We start from the raw sequence: 25,017 nt of genomic DNA on the forward strand, positions 1-25,017 counted from the left end.
TATTTTTCTAGCTGACTGATGAGCTTATGGATGGCCAGTGGTTAGGTATTGTTACGTGGCATTGTTTACAAGCTTTACAAGATTTCCACAGTTTGAGACAGAATGAGCGATTACATGAGACATTTCAATAAGTGTAGGCTCTCTTATAAAATAGCCTACCTTTTGATATTAATTCACCTTCATTTCATACTATAATAGAGAAAGATATAATGGGTTCACTTGCCGCTTGAACTGAGGCGCTAAAGCGATTGCGCCTGCCGCATTAAAGAGTGCCAAAACCGTATTTATTTTATGAATTTTGTTATGAATTTGGCAGAATGTTAAAGCTGATACTTTGTTTATTAAAAAGTAACAAAGCACAAAGCTTATTGTGATTACTGGACGGCAAGTGCGCTGCAAACAGGCTAATAAGTTCACGCATTTACAGAACTCAGCATATAGACTAAAGATCTTGATAACAAGAAGCCATATTAGTAATGATTATAAACGAGAATTGTTAACGATATTGCCAATATCCACACAGCTGACAGCTTTACCTGTTGAAGTTTGTTCAAGTTGTGCATGAAATAGACACTGCTTTTCTGCACTTTCACTTTGCACGACTCCGTCATTTTTATCTCTCGCGCTGCACAACTGAGCTGCGTTTAGCAGGCATTTCGCCAGAGATGGGGACCGTTTGAAACTCTTTTTTTTTTTCATTAAAACTTTGATGCGCATCGTCTCAGTTTAGTACGTGGACATAAAAGATGTGATCGCAAAACAATCAGGAAAAAAAATCAAGTCATAACATAGTCGCCATTGGCGACCTCAGCAAAAACTTCACTCGCAAATTAATATTTTTGGTCGCAAATGCGACCGTTTTAGTCGCAGTTTGGAGCCCTGTAATTGCTGTATCTTTTCAATGACTTAACAACATCTTTGGGGGCTCAAAAGCTCATTTCAGTCAAAAGTAAGGGAAACGATAGAGGGATGTGGAAGTAGATGTGGATGTGGACAGGAAATGAGAAGCTAGGAGCTGCTGTGTTTTAATTGAAGAAGATAGTTCTGGGCACGTCGACCATGATTGAATTCTCATAAGGTCACTTCAGCCCCACATGCACTTACAGTAGTTTTTATGTTTCTTTCTATTCTCGCTCTCTCTTTTCCTCTCGTATTGCCAGAGCAAATTGTCCCCGTGGCAAATGACCCTCATGTGGAAATCAAAGTGATTCTTTATTGCGCCATGAAGCTAATGATGTTTTCTTCCTTGATGAGCCTACAAGTCTGGACCTGTGGGCTCATCAACAGCCACCAAACACAAGTCTCAAACATCCACAATTATAATGTCCTGTCTGCTTTTTGGACTCATTACAGAACGCTCCAAAAAACCTCTCCAGTGGGCAGCGCATAAAGCCTTTTAGGGTGTTTTGAGATATATGTTTTTGTGTTTGGTTTTGACACTTTTTACCTGCAGTTCAGTGTCCCAAAATTTTGTGAATGAACTGTTCAATTGAGACTGAATTGAGACTGAATTATGAACTGATTTAGACTGAACAGCTAATTGTTCAGACTGAACCATAAACTAATTCTGACTAGATTCAAATGCTGATTGAGGCTAAATTGCAAACTGATTCGGACTGATACACAAACATCTTGTGGACTGAATCAACATCAAATTAATTCAAAAACAGATTCAGACTTGGTTACATGTTTAAAAAATTTATTGAAAAGAACAGTCACAAGAACAAAATAATTATTCATTCACAAATCAGACACCAGTAGATTTGATTCTAAATAGCAGTTTTACAGAGGGAGTGCATGGGTGAACTGACCAAATGATTCAGATTCAGCCGTGAATTGATTTAAACTGCCAACAATTTCAGACATAACCATGATCCAATTCTGACTGTATCATGATCTGATTTGGAATCTTGAACTGATTTGGGCTGAGTAACAAAGTGATTTGGGCTGAACAACGAAGTGATACAGGCAGAATCATGAACCTATTTGGACTAAATCATAAACTGGATTGGATTGGACTGAATCATGAACAATTCAGAATGACTGGAATCACAGGTAGTTTCAGACTGAACCACAAAATCGTTAGGGCTGAACCACAAACTAATTCACAATGGTTTGGTCTAAGTCACGAACGGATTCAAAATGAATAGCAAACTGATTCAGGCTAAACCACGAACCAATTCGGGCAGGATCATGAACCGGATTGGACCACAAACTGATTGGACTGAATCATGAACGATTCAGAATGAACCACAACCTGATTCAGCTGAAATCACAGTTAGTTTTAGACTGAACCATCAAACGATTAGGGCTAAACCACAAACTAATTCACATTCAAAGTGAATCACAAACCGATTCAGACTTACTCGTCTGAAAAATTCACTGAAAAGAACCGACTTAAAAGAAATCGCTAGTTCAGTTTCTAAACAGCTGGCAGAAAATACCGCACACCAGATCTGATTTCTGAAGTATTTCCAGGAAAAATGTGATGTGAAAATGCCCTTAGAGTCTGTCTTTCACCAGACATGTTTAGTGAGTGGATCTGTCCATGTTCTCGCTGCTTAAGAGAGGGCCGCTGTGACAGAAACCGTCAGACTCGGCAGCTTCTGGACTCGTCTTTACCACATTTCTTTCCCTCTCACCTTCTGTCTTGTTTCTCCATCCTCTAGTGAGTCTCTACACGTACTTGAGCGCTCAATAGCAACCCAGGCTTGTTTCCCAGGCAGCCTGAAGGCAAAGGAACACACACGCTCTCGCTTTCCTCTGTCGCAGGTAGAGCCAGAAACGGGTGCTGTATTTGACATTGAATATAACTGAACAGAAAACTGAGGAGTGAGATATGGGGATGGACCGCATCCTGTGCCGCCCACAGCAGTTTTTATTTATGCCACCTGATACAGAAACCTCCATACCTGCACCCATATGCAGCGCCGCCGCTATATTTCACCCCTGACAGCATGTTCCAAATGAAAAATGATATTTCTCAGGGTTTTGTAGTCTTGGAAGAAAACATTTTCCCCGTCTTTGAGGATTGCACCAGCATTTTCTTTTGTTAGTTAACTTCAGTAATTACTTTAGCGGGAGTTTTCCTGTTTCAGCTGAGTCCTGGCCTCAAAACTGATTTAGCTTTCTACATTGTCCTGTCTTCCTACGCGTATCAAAACAGCAGTGCGGGACGCAATCATAAATCCCACTGTCAAACTTTATCTTCCATAAGCTCAGCATGCAGTCAGTCTCTCTGGGACGGGCCTATCTGCAGTTTGATGTGATGCAGCTTGACTGAAGTTCATTCCACTCCGGTGCAGACACAAGGACATGCACTTCAGTTCCATTTTTAGCTGTCCCCGTTATGATTTGCGTTCTGTCGTGCTGTCAAAAACACACGCCTGTTGACCTGCTGTGTGTGTGGTCGAGACCTGGCTTCTGTGAGCAGATCTGTGAATCACCTGCAGTTTTGTCTCTTTCCATCTCGATGATGTTCAGACACAGTGCTGCTCTTTTGGTAGTTCCCTGTGTTCTTGCTTCCTGTTGATTCCTGTTTTCTATTGAGAATGCTCCAGTATTTATGTTTTGCTTCATCTTAACCTCTGCTTCATTTTTAGATTTTTTTTTTTTTTTCCAAGCCAGGCAAAAAGAGTATTCATGGTAATGCTTTATAAGTTTCAGTCGGTTAACACTGGTTAATGCATTAGGTCATGAACTAACAGAGAAATAAACAGATTTGTTTGTTTGTTTGTTTAGTTATGCATTTACACATGCATTTGTTGATTAATTGATGCATGTATTCATGCATCTTTTTTAATTTATGTATTTATTGATTTGGGTTAATATTAATTAATACATATTGTACTATTCATAACTAACAATGAACTGTTTAGGTAGTTATTCATTTAGATATGCATTTATTTATATGTTTACTGTACACTTTGTTTTTTGCATTTACACATGCCTTTTGTTAATTTATTGATGCATGTATTTATTTTTTTATGCGTTTATTAATTTATGCATTGTTTATGCATTTACACATGCACTAAATTACTTATTTAAGCATGTAGTTATGCATTTATACATGCATTTGTTGATTTATTGATGCATGTATTTTTTTTATTTATGCATTTATTAATCTGGGTTAATGTTTATTTATACATTTTCTACTATTGTTAATTCATGCTTTTTTATAATGCATGGACTTGTTTTTATTAGCTGTTGTATTATCTTTTGTTAAATCGAACCTTATTATTGAACCTAAAATATTACCATGTACACTGCAGTATGTACTAAGATATATGCTTGAACTTGCATGAAAGTGTGAACTAGTGCACCATATTGTCCTCTTAGGTATGCACTCTGATTAATATTTCCTTATGCACACACTTATTCACTATAGATTAGTATCAATTGTAGTATCCCTACAATATGCACTAGATAGAATATGAATATAGGATCACCTCTGAATTATATTAGTGTTTCAATTCCTCTTAAGTATGCAATAAAATGAATTATATGATCACCTTAAGGATGCACTAGAATTACAATTATAGTGTTTCTTAAACCTTAAGGCTGAAAATAGTTACTGGTATAGGGAAATCCTATGGTGCACAGTCTTGTGCATAATTAGGGAATGCCAGCATGCAGTGCCCTTAAAAGGTTGGAAGCGAAAAGTGGAATTTTGATTATTTTGTAATAAGTGACAGCACAAACTATGAAAACTTTTAATAATGAAAATGAATTGAGAATATAGCAAAACACTGCAGCTGTTTCTAAAGCACCTCGGAACAGTGTTTTGATTGGTTGTTTACTAACTTTATTTGGCACTCAATTAGTAAAGCTATAAATATGTGCTGATCCAATAATCTTCAAAAACAAATCCTGGGTCACATTTAATCCAGTAATCAGGCATCACAGGCTGATTGTGATGTGTATAGATTAACATTTTTTTTAGGTAATCTAAATTAAAATCATTATTAATGCTCAGTATTATTGCTAAAATTACTTTAATGCATTATTATGCCAGGATTTTTGCTGATATTGTCCAAAACCCCACTTTGCCTAGGGCACTGGAAAACTTTTAGAGGGCACTGTATACTTCTAGTGCATAAAGTTTGCTAAAGTGAGCCAGGTTAGTGCCATCAGCATTCAGCCACAGTTTGTTTTTTTTACATTTTATTTATTTTAGCAACTTAGCAGTTTAACTATCTATCCTCAAGCAGAATTGTAGAAAACACAAAAAACTTTTCTCGTGTTTAAGTGCTATAATCGGGTCCCCTGTGCATCTACCAACCCAGAAATCATGAAAAAGAACAACCCAGTCAATTTTTTTGGCAAGCCTTTCTCTGCAAGCTTGTGAAAAAAAGAGCCGCTCTGATTTCGTTCCCACAATGACGTAGAAAGGGGATCTTATTATAATATTGCCGCCCCTTAATCTGCACGTATCCACCCACGGCTCCGACATTGTGTTTTCGCAAGCGACAACAGTGTACCAGTTCTAACGCCATGGCGGAAGTTCGAGCAAAGCATGCTAACTGTTCTATCTTTGGCTGCACTGATGAGCACAGAACACTATTTAGAGTCCCAGCATCAGAGGAGACAAGAGATCAGTGGATTAATTGATTGATTTACTGTATATTACGCTGCTGCCACACAGATCTAATATAAACATGCAATTTCTTTCCCAGCTTTCTTTCACAGACATAACCGACTGTTTTTGTAACTTGTGTGTTTTTAACAAACTTGTGTGTATTTGACAGTTTAAGCGCAATAAGACATGAAAGAGAACTTAGTTTAGTACTCACATCCTGAATGACAGCCACTTTCTGTGTGCGTGCTTCGTTTGTGTGTGCTCAGAAAGTTTAAACTAATATGGTTTAAAATGCATGATTTCAGCACGATAGAGGTGCTAGTGAAAACCAAACAGATGTTTTTTTTAGCAGAGTATCTGAGATACGAGCTGTAAGTGCACAACCCTATTCTGAAAGGGGGGGAGCAGCAGCTCATTTTCATTTAAAGAGACATGCACTAAAATAGCGTGTTTCTGCTTCCACTCAAAATAGGCATTTTCAAAATGGTCTGAAAAGCTAAAACTTCACAGACACATTCTGGGGACACCTGAGACTTATATTACATATTGTAAAAAGGGGTACAAAAAAGTCTCCTTTAAAGACTATTTCATAAACTACCGTTCAAACGTTTGAGACCAGAAGAAATAACTTCTTTACATTCTTTACATGTCAGTCTGATGGTTTTTTGGGGTCTAAGTGGGTTTTGAGCCCTCATCCAGACCACCACAAATACTCCAGACATGACCCGGGTTGTACTTTTGTTTCTGCACTACATTCAGTTCCCCGGTGAAATGCTGGGTCATGATTGAGGCAGTAGATCAGATGGCAGCTCTCTGTGGGCTGAAGGAAGCTTTGAACGCTGCATGCCCCTCTAGCTCCTGCCAGCACTCTTAATTAAAACAGATTGCTAGACGCTTCAGTTAGCGTAAACGCTACTACTCTTCTGGCTAGCCTAAATTCCCTGCAGTATCAGGATGCTGACTAATGTTTTAGGGATTTGTGAAGTTCTTACATTGTAGAGTTCTTTTTATATTGCCGGTCAAAAATTTGGAATAATTACAATTTTAAAAATTATTTTGAAAGTCTTATGCTCACTATGGCTTTGTTTATATGATAAATAAATACAGCAAAAATAGTAATTTTATGAAATAATATTACAATCTAAGATAACTATATCTGAGTATATTTTAAAATGTAATTTATTCCTGTGATGCAAAGCTGAATTTTCAGCATCATTACTCCAGTCGTCAGTGTCACATGATCCTTCAGAAATCACTCTAATATACCGATTTCCTACTCGGTTACTGTTAGCTGCTCATTTTTTCAGTGTTGATAAATATAATAACAGCATTTATTTGAAATAGAAATCATTATAAACATTAAAAATGTTTTTACTGCCACTTTTGACAAATTTAGTGCATCCTTGCTGAATCAAAGTATTTATTTATTTTTTAATATTACTCCAAACTTTTGAATGGTAGTGTTTCATGGTTTCCACAAATATATTAAGCAGCACAACCGTTTTCAACATTGATAATAAGAAGAAATATTTCACCAAATTTCTGAAGGATCATGTGACACTGAAGACTGGGGTAATGCTAGAAAACATTTATTTTAAATTGTATTAATATTTCACAATATTGTGTTTTTTACTGTAGTTTTTATCAAATAAATGAAACCTTGGTGAGCATATAAGGCTTTGAACATTAAAACATCTTAATTATTCTGATTTCTAACTTTCACATAACCTAGGGTTAAATGTATTCTCAAAAGCACAAATAGCACATTGCCTTCCAGTTGCCAGCTTTGATACCATCCAGGAATGAAAATTTAGCAATTTGGGCCCATGGTTCTCCCATGTCTAATCACTAATTGCAATATGCCAAGTTTCAGTATGTGCGTGCACAAATGCATGTTTTCATTGTTGGCTAAACTAATCCTCTAACCGCTACACCGCTCCACAGGGCACTACAGAAATGGTACGGAGCGCTGTAAAGGCTTTAGAAGACTCTGGAGTGTTTCGAAAGACTCTGAAAGGATTCCAGAAGAGCCCGGGGAGCTTTTCTGTGCACTCTCCATCCATGCGCATACACAGATTTTCTTGTAATAACTCTTCTGTGCGATGCACGCGCTGCCTTCAGGGGCTCAACCAGCATGTAGCGGTGGATGGTCCAATTAGGGCCTCTAATTACCCAGCAGTACTGTAATACATAGGAACAGAGCTACTGTTAGGATAAAAAGCTCTGACTGTTCGTATTGTTATTGTGGTCTAAGTGCTTTCATAATCTTAGCCGAATGGACAGAAGCCATTAGAGTCACGACTATCGTCAGAATATCGCTTCTGGTTCATATTCATCTGTGTTTTCTGAGGATAAAACGGCATTTATCATCAAGTTGTGACCCCCTGAGATGTGGAGGCTTTGCTAACTGAATGTGTAACATATTTTACGTTTCTGCAGGATGGTTCAGGCTATTTTTACTACTGGAATACGTAAGAATATCTTCTGAAGCAGTGACGTCCATGTTTTAAATGTCACCCCTGATATTTTTGATGCCGCCTGCTTTTTCCTCCTAGACCAATAAAAGTTTTTTTATTTTACTGAAGTACAGTTCTTAGTTTTATGATGACATTGTGTCTGATTGCTTGATCTAGCTTTTTTGTTGAGACTATAAAATGGAGGAAAATAATCACAACATTAATGTGTAATAATGCAAGACAGCAGAAGAATTGTTAAAATTGTATTGTAAAATGATACATTGTGTATATAAAAAGGAGCAATAAGTTTACCAGAAAATACTACTCATTTAGCCAGTTTGTGTGGTGAGACAACATTTCTCTCTTTTTTTTTTGTTGTAATTTCCAAACCATTTTATTTTATTTTGTCATTTCATTTCGTCTTGTTTAGTTTTATTTTTTATTTCTATTTTTTACTTTTCATATTTTATTAGTTTTATTTTATATTATTTTTTATATTTATTTTCTTCATTCAGTTTAGTTTTTTACATTTTTGCATATTTATATTTTAGTTTAATTTAATTTAATTTAGTTAATTAATTAATTTTTTTAACCCAATATTTCTCTGAACTTTTGAAAACACTTCCTTTGCGATAGTCCAAGAATGAAATATCTGTTATAATGTGAATCCTTCTCATTAACAAGTTAAAAGCTTCATATCTGTGGAAGCGAAAAACAGTCGTGCCCAACTATTTTTTTTAAACAAGATGCCAAGTACTATTGGCAAAGTCCAAAATTTCCTGGAGAACTTGAAGTCAGTGGGAGATTTTCAAACATACCAAGAAGCTCTAGAATATTTGTGCAAGGATTTTGGAATTCTTGGAAAGATTCTGTTGATCTCCAGAGACGTGTGAGATGTTCTGGATGGAGAGGATTTGGATTTCTGATGTTCGTGGGTTGTTTTGGAAAAAGGCCAGTGACGGATGTAGAAAGAGCAGATGGCAGCATGTCTTAACTAAAGGATGGAGGCCCACAAGGAGCAGCCAAGGTCACCATGAACTTCGAATCACACACCCAGAATGAGCCGTCGGGTTCAGATTGGTGGTTGTTGGCTGCAGTACCTTTGAAACACTCTCTCTCTCACGCACACAGCGGTTGTTTTGGCTTGTCTGCAGCATGGTCTCCTGTAGCCCGCACAAGCAAACAATGAATAAAATATGAGCAGAGAGCACTCTGATGAGACATCTGTGTAAAAACACACGCACGCTACAGTTTCTCCCTCAGCCAACAGAGGGCAGAGATACCAGCGGGCAAATGGTGCATACTTAAACTCAGTTGGCAAAACGAAAAGTTAACAAATTTTATTTATTATTATTATTATTATTTATCTATTTATGTATTATCATCATTTAGTTTTTATATAATTATTATTGTATTGTATTTTTATTTATTTTATTTTATCTTATTTATTATTTATGTCATGTTTAACTAGTTACTACTCTAAATCCCTCGCAAAAAAGCAAAAACACAAAAAACTAAAACAAACTCAGTTGTGCTTCCATTTTGAAAACGTTGGTTGTTAAAATTGCTTTCTTATACCTTGCACAAGAAATATGCACTGTCCTAGTAATGAAGAAGTCCATACTTTAGACTATGCATTAGGAAATCCATGCTCTTAAAAATCGTTTTTTTTTTCTCTCTGTCTTTTAGTTTCAGGCATCTGAAAACTGTTGCAGCAACTTTGACCTCATACGGCTTTTAAACAGATTATTTGCAATTATAATTTAACACAGGGAAGCAGAAACTAACTGAATTTCATACTGCAGTGTTTTTTTTTTTTTAAACAAAATGTGAAGTCTTGATGTTTGAAGGTTTTATATTTGATGGATGGATGGATAGATGGGGAGAGATAGAGAGATGGATGGATGATACTTAAAGTTGTATAGATTATATAATATATAGTGAAATTTCTAGGAAATACCTGATTCTGTCTGTGTTTGTGTTCCTCCGTGATTCATTTTTCCATCTCTGATCTGCACACACCACACAATTTATCACTCCACATATGGAAATGCACATTTTTGACGTCTCTCTCTTTGCTGCTCTCAGTCTTTCTACCTGTCTTTCTCTCTGACTCCAGATGGTGTTCTGTGTTGGCCTGGCTGTGTCTTTTTTTTAACATATAGATGTATAATTTATGACCTTGGTCGCCATCTGTTTGATATCAGGCTGTGATTGATGCATGTCAGATTGCATCAGCTGTCAGACTTTTTTGAGGTTAGCGATGATGCTTTTCCCTTTGACGATGACATTTGCCGTGTACGACATATGGTGCAATATTAGGCAATGAAACTGTTTTATAACTAAAGGCCATTTGAACAAACCCCTCACCCCAAGTATCGATGAATTCTGATTAGACCTCAAATTTTCACCTTGTTGAAAAATATAGTCTTACTGTAAATTAAGAGTGGTTTAAGATCGAGATGCAAAAGTCTGGTGGGCTCTTTTGACCACCCAGATCACCCTAGCAACAAGGTGGAACACCATAGCAACTGTTTACAGCTCCTTCAAAACTGCATAGCAATTCCCTAGCATTCTTGTGTTGTGTTGGTGACTTTTGCACAGGCAAACCCCCATTCACATTTACTTGAAGTGGAATTGTAGTTAAATATGTATAAGCTTTGTATTCTGTATTATATTGAGGAGTGCATCAGAAGCGTGAAACTGTGTCCAGCTCTCCGTGAGAATCTCATGGCTGAAGCAGTGACCTTTCACTGTCTAACCAGGCAGACGCATGTTTAGCTCAGGGCTTTGGGTTTGTCCTCTGTGTATGCGTGTTGCTTTTCGTGTCTTTCTATTTTTCTATACCAGAGAGTTTTTCTTTCCAGTACAATGGGCAATGTCCAAATGAGTGCGCACACTTGCACGCACAGCATGACTCTGGATTTGCATTTTCTAAAGGAAATGACAGCACTTGCAAAGCAGCAAAACAAATCAATAAATAATGAAGTTTTAATTAATTTTTTTTAGACAGATATTGGATTTTGTGGACTTAGACCTTAAATAGTGCCATCCTTTGAAATATTGTAGTGTGATATATTTAAAATAATTTATGAAAAATTACTGGAACTAAAACCATAATTGTTGTTGTTGTTTTCTATTATTTAAAAAAAAAAAAAAATATATATATATATATATATATATATATATATATATATATATATATATATATATATATATATATATATATATATATATATATATATATATTATTATTATTTCTCAAAATTACAACTTTATTTTATTTTTAATGTTTTTTTAGGTTTTATTTTATTTTTATAATAAATATTTTCAGAAATGTCACATGCAAGACGTGCACAATTTATATGAATTAAATATTTAATTATTTAAATTTGTTTAATTTTTAAATATTATTTGAACTAAAATTGTATTATTATTGATTATTATATATTATTATGTTTTATATAATTAATTGTTTTATTTATTATTTTTAATGATCAAAATTACTACAACTAATTTTTTTATTTTGTTTCCACTGTATACTTCTGACCTAAAATAAAAATAATAAAAATATAACAAATAAGTACAAATAAATAAATAAAATAAAATAAAAATGCTGGATTTACTAGTGAGCAGTTTGCAAGGTTGTCCTACTAAAATAACTTTTCAAGTGCTGCAAATGTCTATGCTTTGTGTCTTTGAATTTTCCATTAAATTTCTTGAGCACATCTGTAGATTATGCTTTGTTTTAAGAGTGATGTCTTTAAAATATTCATTACTACATCTTGATGGTTTAAAGTCAATACAATTCCCTCTGAATAATTTACGTTCTATACAAGAATTTTATTTGAAATTTAATGCATTGGGATTTTATGAGCTTCCACTTTGTGGCAGAATAAACAGCGTGATTTTAAATTGCCATTCATGAAAATTATAAATATTAACTTGACCCACGCACATCACTTTTTAAATGGCAAACATTGTCAATGCAGTTGGAGATTTTCTCACTTTAAGATTACATTTATTATAAAGTGTATACAATAGGTGGCACACCTAAGGCTGAAATGATCACACGGACTTTGAATGGAGTCTGTGGAAGTGGTTTGGGCTGAATTAATTTCAGAGGTGTTTGGTGAGGAAGATGAATGAGAAGACGAAGAATCTGAATCCAGCGCCGGGGCTGTAGAGTCATTCTCATGCTGGAGGTGTAAGGCAGATAAAGGCAGTGTATCAGAGAGAGGACGGTGTTGCGGTAATAATGTGTTATTCAGTTTTCTTCGTGTTGATGGAGGATTATTATGATTCTCCATGTGTCTCTCACACACTCTCCTGCTCTTTTCACATTGTGTTTTATATTTGCTTCTCTCTGTAGTGAGAGGTGATCCGAGCGCTATTATCAAAGTTTTACCTTAGTCTGACAGTGAAGAAACATCTGAATAATTTGTGGGTGTTGTTGGTTTATCTATCCCTCCTGGAAGGGACACTGTGTCTATATGACTGCTTCAGTCCAGAGCTTAATTTAAAGCCCTCAGTATCTTCAGAGTCATATGGCTTTAGGTCTGTGTTCAGGTCGAAACAAGCAGCTTTTATTAGATCATTTTAACAAGCATAACCCTGTATTTGTGTGTCATACTAATATAAAGCTGTCAATCTGTCTAAATATTCTTTATAAATAAACATTCTGCTTATTATTTCCGTTATTCTGTCTGTTGTTCTTTCTATCTACAATATACTATAATGTTCTTATTTTTTATCTTTCGTTCTACCTGATGTTCTGTCAGTTTTAATCAGTCCAGTTGCAAAAACAGACGTTTAATTGTGAAGGTGTGTTGAAAGTGGTCATGGAAAAAGTTTCCAATTACTGTATGTTTTCAGTACAGAAGCCACAAATTTCTTCGAAATGTTAAAAATCTTCAGAAATGTGCCGGTCAGTGTCTTGTTTGTCACCTCTGTTTAACGCATGAGGCAGCAGAAGTCACTGCCATCGGCAACTCTGTGTCTCCTAGCAACGGAGCTTCAATCCTGGCTGTACCGTGGTGAATTATGGTCACTGCTCAGCTGTTTATAAAGCCGACTCACCCGTCTACACGCTGTTTTTAGCTTTCACTCGCACAGAATTATGAATTATTGAATATTTGCGTCCCCAACAAATTAGTGCGGGGAGCTTGAGCTGTGGGCCTCTCTCTTTTTCTTCCTCTCCTCGGCTTTTGAGTTTGATGGCATTTGATTGTAATTTTGAATAATTTAATTGTACACCGAGGCTATTTTCAGACTGTAGTATAAATGAAAATTATTCTCATGTAGCCAGGCTTCTTTTCCTTATTGAAAGTCTCAACTTTTGAATATCTTTCAAAGATTCAATGTCTTGGAAGCGCTCATCTTGGCAGCTTGGGAACAAAAAGCAAGCGTGACTGTTTTTCTGTTTGGTGACTCACAGAAACTGGGAGATAAACATAAAAAAGGTTGAAAAAGATTCCCGTAAATCATGTAAAGCTAGCCAATCTGAGATTATGATTTTGGAAAGCTCCATTATTATGCGCAATATGCTTCAGATGATCCATGAATGGTCTGTCAACATGCCGCCTGAAACCGAGACTGTATGAAATCGCTGTTTATATGCTAATATGTTTGTGAAATTAAAATTAAATTTAGATAAAAAAAATCCCATGCTCTATTTTTGTGTTCTTAACTTAGTTCCATGGGTTCTGTAGCCTCATTAGCCACATGCTAATTGTAAATTTTCGCCTTTTGCAGAGACTTCGGAGATTAAACTCGTGGTTTGAGATCCCCAGGCTCCAAAAAAACAGATTGTAGCATTGGCAGAAGTGCGCTTTCGGGGTGGATGTAGTCTGCTGTCCTGATCCGTTCAGGACCGCTGCCAGGAAGAAGCCCTCCAGGATGACGGCTCGCAGGCCCGGGAGCGTGTTGTTGTGGAACAGGGTTTAACATCTGTCTGGGTTGTTTATTTCCATCCGTGTTGTTCTTAAGAAAGGATCACGGCTCTTGAGAGACAGCTGGAATAGATAATCGCTAGGGGAAAAGCAGACACTGAGAATTAAAACACTAAAACAACAGCGTGGGATCAGGCCAGTTTAATATTCGCTCTGTTTGTCAGTGGAACTGTTACCATAATTCATGTTTGTTTTTTAATCAGCAAAAGCAATGGAGGAAAAGTTCAGAAGTGTACATGTAGATGGTTGGTCTTATTCTCTACAGGTGCTGCTCATATAATTAGAATATCATCAAAAAGTTGATTTATTTCACTAACTCCATTCAAAAAGTGAAACTTGTATATTATATTCATTCATTACACACAGACTGATATATTTCAAATGATTATTTCTTTTAATTTTGATGATTAGAGCTTACAGCTCATGAAAGTCAAAAATCAGTATCTCAAAATATTAGAATATTTACATTTGAGTTTGAATAAATGACCATCCCTACAGTATAAATTCTGGGTATCTCTTGTTCTTTGAAACCACAATAATGGGAAGACTGCTGACTTGGCAATGATCCAGAAGACGAACATTGACACCCTCCACAAAGAGGGTAAGTCACAGAAGGTCATTACTGAAAGGTGTGGCTGTTTACAGAGTGCTGTATCAAAGCATATTAAATGCAAAGTTGACTGGAAGGAAGAATTTGGGTAGGAAAAGGTGCACAAGCAACAGGGATGACCGTAAGCTTGAGAATACAGTCAAGCAAAGCCGATTCAAACACTTGTGAGAGCTTCACAAGGAGAGAACTGAAGCTGGAGTCAGTGCATCAAGAGTCACCACGCTCAGGCGTCTTCAGGAAAAGGGCTACCAAGCCACTTCTGAACCAGAGACAACGTCAGAAGCGTCTTACCTGGGCTGTGGAGAAAAAGAACTGGACTGTTGCTCAGTGGTCCAAAGTCCTCTTTTCAGATGAAAGTAAATTTTACATTTCATTTGGAAATCAAGGTCCCAGAGTCTGGAGGAAGAGTAGAGAGGCACAGAATCCATGTTGCTTGAAGTCCAGTGTGAAGTTTCCACAGTCAGTGATGATTTGGGCTGCCATGTCATCTGCTGGTGTTGGTCCACTGTGTTTTCTGATGTCCACAGTCAATGCAGCCATCTACCAGGAAATTTTAGAGCACTTCATGCTTCCTTCTGTTGACAAGCTTTAAGGAGATGCTGATTTCATTTTCCAGCAGGACTTGGCACCTGCCCACACTGCCAAAGGTACCAAAAGCTGGTTCAATGACCATAGTGTTACTGTGCTTGATTGGCCAGCAAACTCGCCTGACCTGAACCCCATAGAGAATCTGCGGGTATTGTCAAGAGGAAGATGAGAGACACCAGACCCAACAATGCAGATGAGCTGAAGGCCACTATCAGAGCAACCTGGGCTCTCATAACACCTGAGCAGTGCCACAGACTGATCGACTACATGCCACACCGCATTGCTGCAGTAATTCAGGCTAAAGGAGCCCCAACTAAGTATTGAGTGCTGTACATGCTCATACTTTTCATTTTCATACTTTTCAGTTGGCCAAGATTTCTAAAAATCCTTTCTTTGTATTGGTCTTAAGTAATATTCTAATATTTTGAGATACTGATTTTTGACTTTCATGAGCTGTAAGCTCTAATCATCAAAATTAAAAGAAATAAACATTTGAAATATATCAGTCTGTGTGTAATGAATGAATATAATATACAAGTTTCACTTTTTGAATGGAATTAGTGAAATAAATCAACTTTTTGATGATATTCTAATTATATGACCAGCACCTGTATACTAAGTCTGGGGTTGGTAAGATTTTATAATGTTTTTAAAAGAAGCCTTTTATGTTCACCAAGGCTGCATTTAGATCAAAAAATCAGTAATTTAGTGAAATATTATTACAATTCAAAATAACTTTATATTTGAATGAAATGTAATTTCTTCCTGTGATGCAAAGCTGAATTTTCAGCATCATTACTCCAGTCTTCAGTGTCACATGATCCTTCACAAATCATTCTAATATGCTGATTTGCTGATCAATAAACATTTATGATTATGATTATCAATGTTTGAAAACAGTTTGTGCTGCTTATATGTTTACAATATATTTCCACAAATATACTATTTTGCATATGCATATTTTTTTATTTTTTATCAGGATTCCTTGATGAATAGAAAGTTTGACAGCATTTATTTGAAATATATATCTTTTGTAACATTATAAATGTTTTACCGTCACTTTTGATTAATTTAATATGTCCTTGCTGAATTAAAAAAAAAAAAAAAAAACTACTGATCCCAAATTTGGTACTGTAGTAATTCACAAAAAATAAATTATTTCATTTATTTGCATCTTTTTCTTTACCATCACATTCTGTAAATGAATTATGCAAGTCACTACAAAATTTTCATCCTTTTTTTTAAAATTTTTTTATTATTATTATTATTTTTTTTAAACTTATTGACAGCTTTTATAAATAGAGCAATCCTTTATATTCTGTGTGTGTTAAATGGTGGTTCTTGTCCAGAATAAGCTGTAGTGTCATGTTGAAAATCAAACATCTGACTTCAGATATTCATTTGTGACTAAATCAAGGTTTTGGGTTTGTAAACCTGAGTTCAGACTGAATTTTCTGACTGCTCATATAGACACCAGAGGTTATCAATCAGCTTAAGTGAAAAAAAGCATCTGTTTTGTTCACTCAGAAATGGTCAAACCCTTCAGGTGGCAGGTGTTAATACGAGTCAGCGGGTAGTCAATGTCTGATGACTGTCATTGTAATGCAGCATCTTATTCATGCGTTCTTCAGTCTTTCATGTGGAAATGAAAATCAAAGCTGTGATTCATAAGGATCATGTGTCTGTAGGGCAGACGCTCATTTAAACGTTCACAGACGTGTTGTGCCGCACTCATTTGACTTCGTTATTTGGCCTCTGTCTATTATTCATCTTCAGTGAGGTTTGGGAGCTGTTAGCTTCTGAATGAAGCTTTGAACAGCCGTTTCTTGTGTCTTCACACAGAGAGACGACGACATGAACAGAGAGAGTGAGTTTGTAAGATTCTCGTTACGCACCGGGATCAAACTCTCAATTGCATTTCTCCTTAGGCGGCAACAATGTTGTGCAGAATTTCCGTAAAATATAGAAAGAAAGAAATACTCCAGTGGAGATGAATGATCACTATAGTCATGTATAATGTTATTGACATGGCTCTTCAGTGAATACCTCTGTATTATATGTCCAAAAAGTTTTCATTTCATTTTCAGGGTTCATTTCCCTTTGCTGGTTCATCCAATTTTATTTTTTATTTTATTTTATTTTATTTTATTTTATTTTATTTTTTTATTTTATTTTATTTTATTTTATTTTATTTTATTTTATTTTATTTTATTTTATTTTATTTTATTTTATTTTATTTTATTTTATTTTATTTTATTTTATTTTTTTTTTTTATTTTATTTTATTTTATTTTATTTTATTTTATTTTATTTTATTTTATTTTATTTTATTTTATTTTATTTTATTTTATTTTATTTTATTTTATTTTTTTTTTTTAATTTTTAATTTTTTTTTTTTTATTATTTAGGTCTAGTTTTAATATTATTTGATTTTAAGATTTATATTTGTTTTGATGATATTTTTTTTATTTTATTCATTACATTTTCATTTCATTTTCTTTCTTTTTTTTTCTGTTAAATCAGACCATATAAGAAACTATTTGCCAAGTGCAGAGAGCGTGAGGAGTTTTTCTCGGTGCAGTTGATCAAAACATATCTGAACTCAGAGCTTTTGATCTAGGTTTTCTTAATGTTATTTGTGGTATTTTTTTATAGATATTTTCTGTGATGGATTTCTTCTCTAAGGTTTGCATCACCAAAGTTTTATAAATTTGCAGTTTACCAGGGTGAATCATTTAATACCAGCAAGTTTTCGAGTTGATTGGATAGTTAGCCAAAGAAAGTTTTGACTCACATACTGTAATAAAGGGAATTTTTGAGAGAAATTGAATTATATAGATTGTTATACAGCAGGGGTCTTCAGTAGGGGGTCTGTGTCAGTACTGCAGTGGCTCCACCAATTAATCTTCCAAAAATTAATCAGATTTTTGTGAGAATTAAAAAATAGACTTAAACAAAATTCAATAATATATGATTTTAAAGTGCATATCATGATGTTTTTATAGTACTATTGTAGTAGCTGCTGTGGTTTGATTCAGAGATTGGACTACCGTTTAATGTTTGCTGATTTTGTGCAGCTATATGCATATGCAAGAAAAACATTGATCAATTATGTGCATCCTATTTTTTGTGTCCAGATCTATTTATTAAAATTAATTATGCATGACAATGCATGTACAAATATTTTATATGAAAAAAATCATGCATGAAATGTCAAATACACCTTTTTTTAATATATTTTTTTTAATTTTTAAATTCTAATATTAAATATTTTAGTTTTTTTTTTTTTTCTCGTATTTTTACAAATAAGAATTGTAATTCTTCTTTTTTTTAATGATTCATTTAAAAATCCTTGTTTGTCACTGACGTTTGCAGATCATTTCATTCCTTAGTGCTGTAATAAAATATTTCCCTTTTTCTGTCTTACAGAGAAGCTGTTTGGTGAGTTCTTGACCTGGGACCTGCAGGAAGCTCTGTCCCACCTGCCTCTGAAATCCGGTCAATCCGTCTGCATCCCTGTCAACATAAGCGCCAAACTGGACTTCTCTGGTCAGGAGAACCTGCTACACGACCTGAATGACGGTAAACATCCACACGACATGCAATAACATCATCATTAGGGTCCGTTCTGGTTTGTCCCATCCAATTTACACTCAATTTCTGAGAGTGTATCACCGGAGCCATTGCACTATAATCAAGACGGGCGTGATTGCTCTCTCATAGGTAGAAAGGCAGTATTCACTTTGCCCTGTTATGGTAGATCTGATCCAAGTGAGGTGATTTGAAATGGTGTCCGTACCCTCTCATTTCACATTCAACAGAGACATCAGCCATCTCTCCCCTGTATTACCCCCTCTCCGTCCCCTCTGCCCTCTCTTATTTCCTCTATGGATTCATATCTATTTCCTCTTCACGTCTTCCTGTTCCTTTTGTCTGTTTCCTGGTTATATTACACTTATACCTTCTTTCTTCCTGTCTAACCTCTTGTTTTACCTCTCATGCGCACTGCAAAGGAGAAGGCACTTCCACAAGTGGAGTTCAAATTTGCTTAAAACTATACCATATGATTTTAAAATAGACAAATTATAATTCACATGTACACTGTAGTGTTCAAAAGGATCTATAATAATATATAATATATGTGTGTATGTATGTGTGTATGAAGGAAAAGTTAAAACTTTTATTTATCAGGGATGCATGAAATTGATTAAAAGTGACAGTGAAAGTGACAAACTTTCTATTCACCAAAAAATCCTGGAAAAAACCCCTATTATATTACAAAAATGTTAACTGTTTTCAACATTGATAATAAGAAACATTTCTTGAGCGGCAAATCAGCGTATTCGAATGATTTCTGAAGGATCATGATACACTGAAGATAATTTAATAAATAATAAAAAGTACAAATATAACTAAGTAAATGTATAAATTAATATAAAATAAAAAAAGATTATGAAATACATGACATGTGAAAATGTTAAAAGTAATTAAAAATAATAAAGTGAATATAAAATAAAATATGAAATATCAATAAAAATAAATACGAAAATGAAATATTACGAAATATCTAATGTTAACCTTTATTTTAAATATATTCAATTAATATTTTAAAATATCCACATAGAAAACTATATACATTTCAGAATATTACTGTCTTACTGTATTTTTGATCAAATAAGTGCAGCCTTGGTGAGCAGAAAACACTTCATAAACTGATGTAAATGTGGCATGTAATGTTAATATTTCAGGTTTTTGAGTCATTGAGTCATTTTTACAAATTTGATTCAATAAATGGTCTTTCTTTAGGAAAAAGATGAAAGGAAAATTTAGTCCAATATCAACTCGAACATTTCTCATCCAATTCTACCAAGATCAAATGATCTGAACTGTTCTCCAAATCAGTAGTTTAGATGTTCATTCTCACTGAATGTCAACAATTGACTTTTTTGTATATATTTTTTAAGAAGTTAGAGAAGAAACTCTTGCAATAAAGTATAAAATGTCAGTAAAAATGATTTTCAACCTCTTTTGAGCCAAGAGAGCACCCTCTGAGAATGGGAAATGTCCTCCAGGTTCTCGATGTCTGTTTGTACGCACATGTAAATATTAATGAGACACAAGGAGAGCAGACTGTAGCAGACGAGCGGCGGTGTGCGTCTGTCTGCTGCGTTTCTGCCTGAATTACAAACAGGTGCGCTATGAACGGCCTCCTTCCTCTCTCTTTCCTCTCCTGGGTCTCTCCTCAGACACTGCTTAAATGTTTTAATTATTGTTAAAATAATCATTTTCTCTGAATTAAGCCGATAAGACAGCTTAAAGCCTGTCCTATTAGCGCAGCATGTAGAGGGCAGTGAATTGTAAACACTGCTGATGTTATCACAGGTGCTAATACATTATTGCTGTTATTTAGCAGTAATATTAGCACTGTTTGCTATTGGTTTTCTCATCATTGTGGTTTGTAACTGTAAAAACGATTAAAAAAACAATCAAAACAAGTCATTCAAATGTTGAATTGGTTGATGTTGCACTTTTTCATCTCTGACTGGCTGCTCAACCTTTTCTCTATTGTGATGTCATAATGGGATGCAAGACATCCTTGGTGTTGCATGTTTTGTACGAAGCCGCTTCCAGACTGTTGTCAACATATTTACACCATTTTTATACGTATTTGTACAAGTTTTCCGGCCTAAAGTATGACCTATGCAAATTAAGTAAATCCAAGGGAAATTGTTTTTTTACGTGCATTTGAAAATGCAACATGCGCCAGTCATCAGTTATTAATGTTGACAACATATTAGGGTCTCTCTGTGGTTTTCCGCCAAAATAAAAGCTGTACAGTTTAATGTTTGAAAGCAAAGAAATTAAGGCTGCCACAAGTATTAGTATGGGAATTTTACTTTTATTCTTTAAAATAACAATAACTATGATTATGATTATTGTTATTATTATTATTATCATTATTATTAAATGCTCTCTTTTTTTACGGTACATGGTACCGTATATATATATATATATATATATATATATAATATATAATATATAATATATGTGTGTGTATGAAGGAAAAGTTAAAACTTTTATTTATCAGGGATGCATGAAATTGATTAAAAGTGACAGTGAAAGTGACAAAATTTCTATTCACCAAAAAATCCTGGGGAAAAAAATACATATTACAAAAATGTTAACTGTTTTCAACATTGATAATAAGAAACATTTCTTGAGCAGCAAATCAGCATATTCGATTGATTTCTGAAGGATCATGAGAAAGCTGTACAGTTTAATGTTTGAAAGCAAAGAAATTAAGGCTGCCATAAATATTAGTATGGGAATTTTACTTTTATTCTTTAAAATAACAATAACTATGATTATTATTATTATTATTATTATTATTATTATTAAATGCTCTTTTTTTTTACGGTACAGTAGTATTATTACAATAGTTTACGTGTGAAAGCAAAGAAATTAAGTCAACCGTAATGATTAATATCATAACTTTACTGTTACATAAATAATAATAATGATCGTAAAAATATTATTAAGTGCTTATTTTTATTTTACAGTAGTATAGTATATTACAATTTAATTACAATTATTACAATAAATTTATTTGATTTAATGTTTATTTAAATAAATATTTTGTTTTTTATTTTTATTAAATATTTTAAGTTTGTATTTTACAGTGTATTAGTGTTATTTCTATAGTTTAACATGTGAAAACAAATTAAGACAACCATATTTATTAGCATTGTAATTATTATTATTATTATTATTATTATTATTATTATTATTATTATTAATAATAATAATAATAATAATAATAATTTTTATTTTATTTTACAGTGAAATTACAGTAGTATAGTTTTTTTGTTGTTGTTGAATGAATTAAATGATTAAATTAATTCAAATATTTTTATTATTAGTATTAGTATTAGTAGTACTATTATATTGAATGGGGAAAATACAGGTTTTCCTTATTTTTGGTCCTCAGCTGATCACATGCCTGCAACATTTATTTTCTCAGTAGTGAATACATTTGTTTTTAACCAGCTGATTAATCAATTCAATATATGAATTGTTAGACTGATTCAGTTGATCAGAGTGAGTTTAATCAAACTGATTCATTAAAAAGAATCGGCTTATGGAAAACATTTGTTAGTTGAACACACCTTACATTTCCTTTCTGTTCCTTCCATTCTGTTCCCTTCAGCCCGTCTCTATCGCTCTCTGAGTGTCTGTCTCCGTCTCTCCTGTCAGCATAACTCAGGCTGTGATGGCGGTGATGTCATCGCTGTGATGCAATGCTCTGTCTGTCTCTCAGGAGGCCGTTGGGTTCAGTCCGTACGCGAGTTTCTTTAACATGCTGCACGCTTTCGTTCATTCATCCGTCCTCTATAAATCGTCTCCCCGTCAGAGAGCGACAGAGCGCGAGGGCCAGACAGTCAGACTAAACACATTAGTGCCTGAATGTTAAAATGTCAGCGCAAGAACAACATAATGAGAGAGGAGAGCAGCTCCATTAAACCGGACGGCTCCCCCCGCTGAGAGCCCGCTGGAGGTAAGCGTTTACCCTTCATGCGGGACGTCAGCCGGCCGCAGAGCCCCGGTGTGGATGATGTCACTCCGCCTCATAGGGATGAACTTTCTAGCCTCATTGGGTAACGTCTGGTAATCACCGAGCACCACGTTTTCCGATGCGACCCGCTGCGTTTTACTTAAGCAGGGGAGTAAATGACGTCTGTTAGGCATAAGCTCTTCAGGATGTTCATTAGGTGGATCATTTGAGCTGATATTGAGCTCCTAGACTTTTATATTTCTTTTGTCTACTTTGAAAAGATAAAATCAAATTATGACAAAAAAAAGAGTCGAGAATGTAATGCTAGTAGGTGTTGATTATATTTTTGTTTTAATCAGGCTATGATCACATTCCCATTGTAGTCCCCACTCTAACTAGAGCCAGATGCCAAAATAATCTTGTCTTGCTTGGCAACTTGTTTTGAGTTGTGTTTTTAATTTTTTTTATTTTGGACACTACCTTTTTAAACTTTTAAAGGCACTATATAAAATAACAATTTGTTATTGTTATTATTATTAAATATTATAATTAAATCTTTAAAAATATTTTAAATATTTATTTATTTTAATATTAATCAAGTATTTAATTTTTATATATTATTATAAAATATTATTGTTAAATAATTTAATGTACTATATGAAAATAATCCTTTATGCATTTTAATAATAATAAATTATTTTTATATTAATACATTTTTATATTAATATTATGCATATTAAAAAGCTTCATGACCTGTATTATTATTAGTAGTAGTAGTAGTAGTAGTAGTAGCAGTAGTATAAAATATTTTATATTTATATAAAATACAAATATTTATTTTGATAATTTTTTTCTTTTATTTTTATTAAAATATATAATATTCTAAATATATTAATTTGACTATAAATATATTCATTTTAATTGATTTTTTTTTAATATGCGAGTCAAAATTTATTTTTTGCTTTAGCTTATACATGTACACATTTTAGCTCTGCCCTCTTCTGCTTGTGTGACACTCTTAACTCCGCCTCCTCTTACCTCATGTCACTCTGTTTGCTCTGACCTGGTGTCTGGGCGTCTGATTCTTGTAAAGTTAGCTGCAGACATTACGACATATTGTGTCAGACACTCTTGAAGGGAAGTGATGTCATTTCGGAGGCCGTGGGACTCGTAATGAGGATCGTAACTTCTCTGTATGCCGAGTGATTGAACACCCTCTCCTTCCCTTTCAGAACCCACGGGTGGTAAAATACAAATACTGACCAGATCTGTCCTGATGTGAGCTGCTGTGTACGACTCTCTTTTACCAAGCAGCAGAGAGGCAGCGTTTGAAAGATGACTGAAAATCGCATTCTGTTTTACAGACATTCGTTTCTGTTCGAATAGTGATGAGCCACATTTTCGTACATGCACCTTTCACCCCCCGTCTCTTCTGTTCTTCCTTCTCTGTGGTATGTCAGAATCCATCCGAGTGTATTGGAGCATCTGCATGAGATATGGAGAGAAATCTGTGGATGGCAAACGCTGCAATTTACCCTCATTATTTTTCAGACAGAGCCAAAGCAGGTCAAACCCAGAAATGTCACCCCTGCAGAAAAACCTTCAATTAGAGCAATGGCTTTGTGTGGCAGACAATGCAACCTCTGTGTTTGTTTAATTTTTAAGACATATATAGAGACACTACCTTTAAACATTTATTATTATTATTATTATTATTATTATTACTACAAAATATTATTATTATTATTATTCTTGAACGTTTAGAAGCACTATATAAATTAAATTTATTTTAAATATTTTTATTTTATATTGTTTATATAAATTTATTATTTTTTAAATATTTATTTGTTTATTTATTTTCAATTATTTATTCATGTAATCTCATTTCAACATTTTGACAACAATCTGACATGATAAAGGATAATTAATGAGAATAAATTAGATTTTGTTTCGACACTTTTCTGTGAAAAGTGGCCTTTAAAATGTGAATGAGTTCAAGTTCAAGTTTATTTCTAAAGCACTGAATAAAACAACAACGTTGACCATAGTGCTGTACAAACAGTAACACAATGAGCAGGAGACAACATTTAAAAGGGATCATATCCATCTAAATGAGTAATATAGCAGAGATCTTAAAAAACAATCGTAGTACATTTTAAATAAGATGAGAAAAACCATATATGACACTAGCAACCTTCGCACTTATCTTAGATCGAACGCTATCATAAAAAGGTATGTTTTTAAATGGCTCTTAAACTGACCGAGTGTTGGTACGTCCCTAAT

The 25,017-nt window shown here is 34.3% G+C and overlaps 1 protein-coding gene across 2 annotated transcripts in view; it reads left to right on the plus strand.

Annotated features, from left to right (window-relative positions):
* trappc9 (trafficking protein particle complex subunit 9) overlaps positions 1-25,017 on the plus strand; it is a 224,263-nt gene that overhangs the window by 84,509 nt on the left and 114,737 nt on the right. For both annotated transcript variants that reach the window (XM_058753279.1, XM_058753280.1), the window contains one exon: positions 18,612-18,764. In XM_058753279.1, coding sequence (XP_058609262.1) covers positions 18,612-18,764 — 153 coding nt within the window. The remainder of the gene's footprint in view (positions 1-18,611; positions 18,765-25,017) is intronic.

The sequence above is a fragment of the Onychostoma macrolepis genome, chromosome 19 (assembly GCF_012432095.1).
Source record: "Onychostoma macrolepis isolate SWU-2019 chromosome 19, ASM1243209v1, whole genome shotgun sequence".
NCBI classification, from domain to species: domain Eukaryota; kingdom Metazoa; phylum Chordata; class Actinopteri; order Cypriniformes; family Cyprinidae; genus Onychostoma; species Onychostoma macrolepis.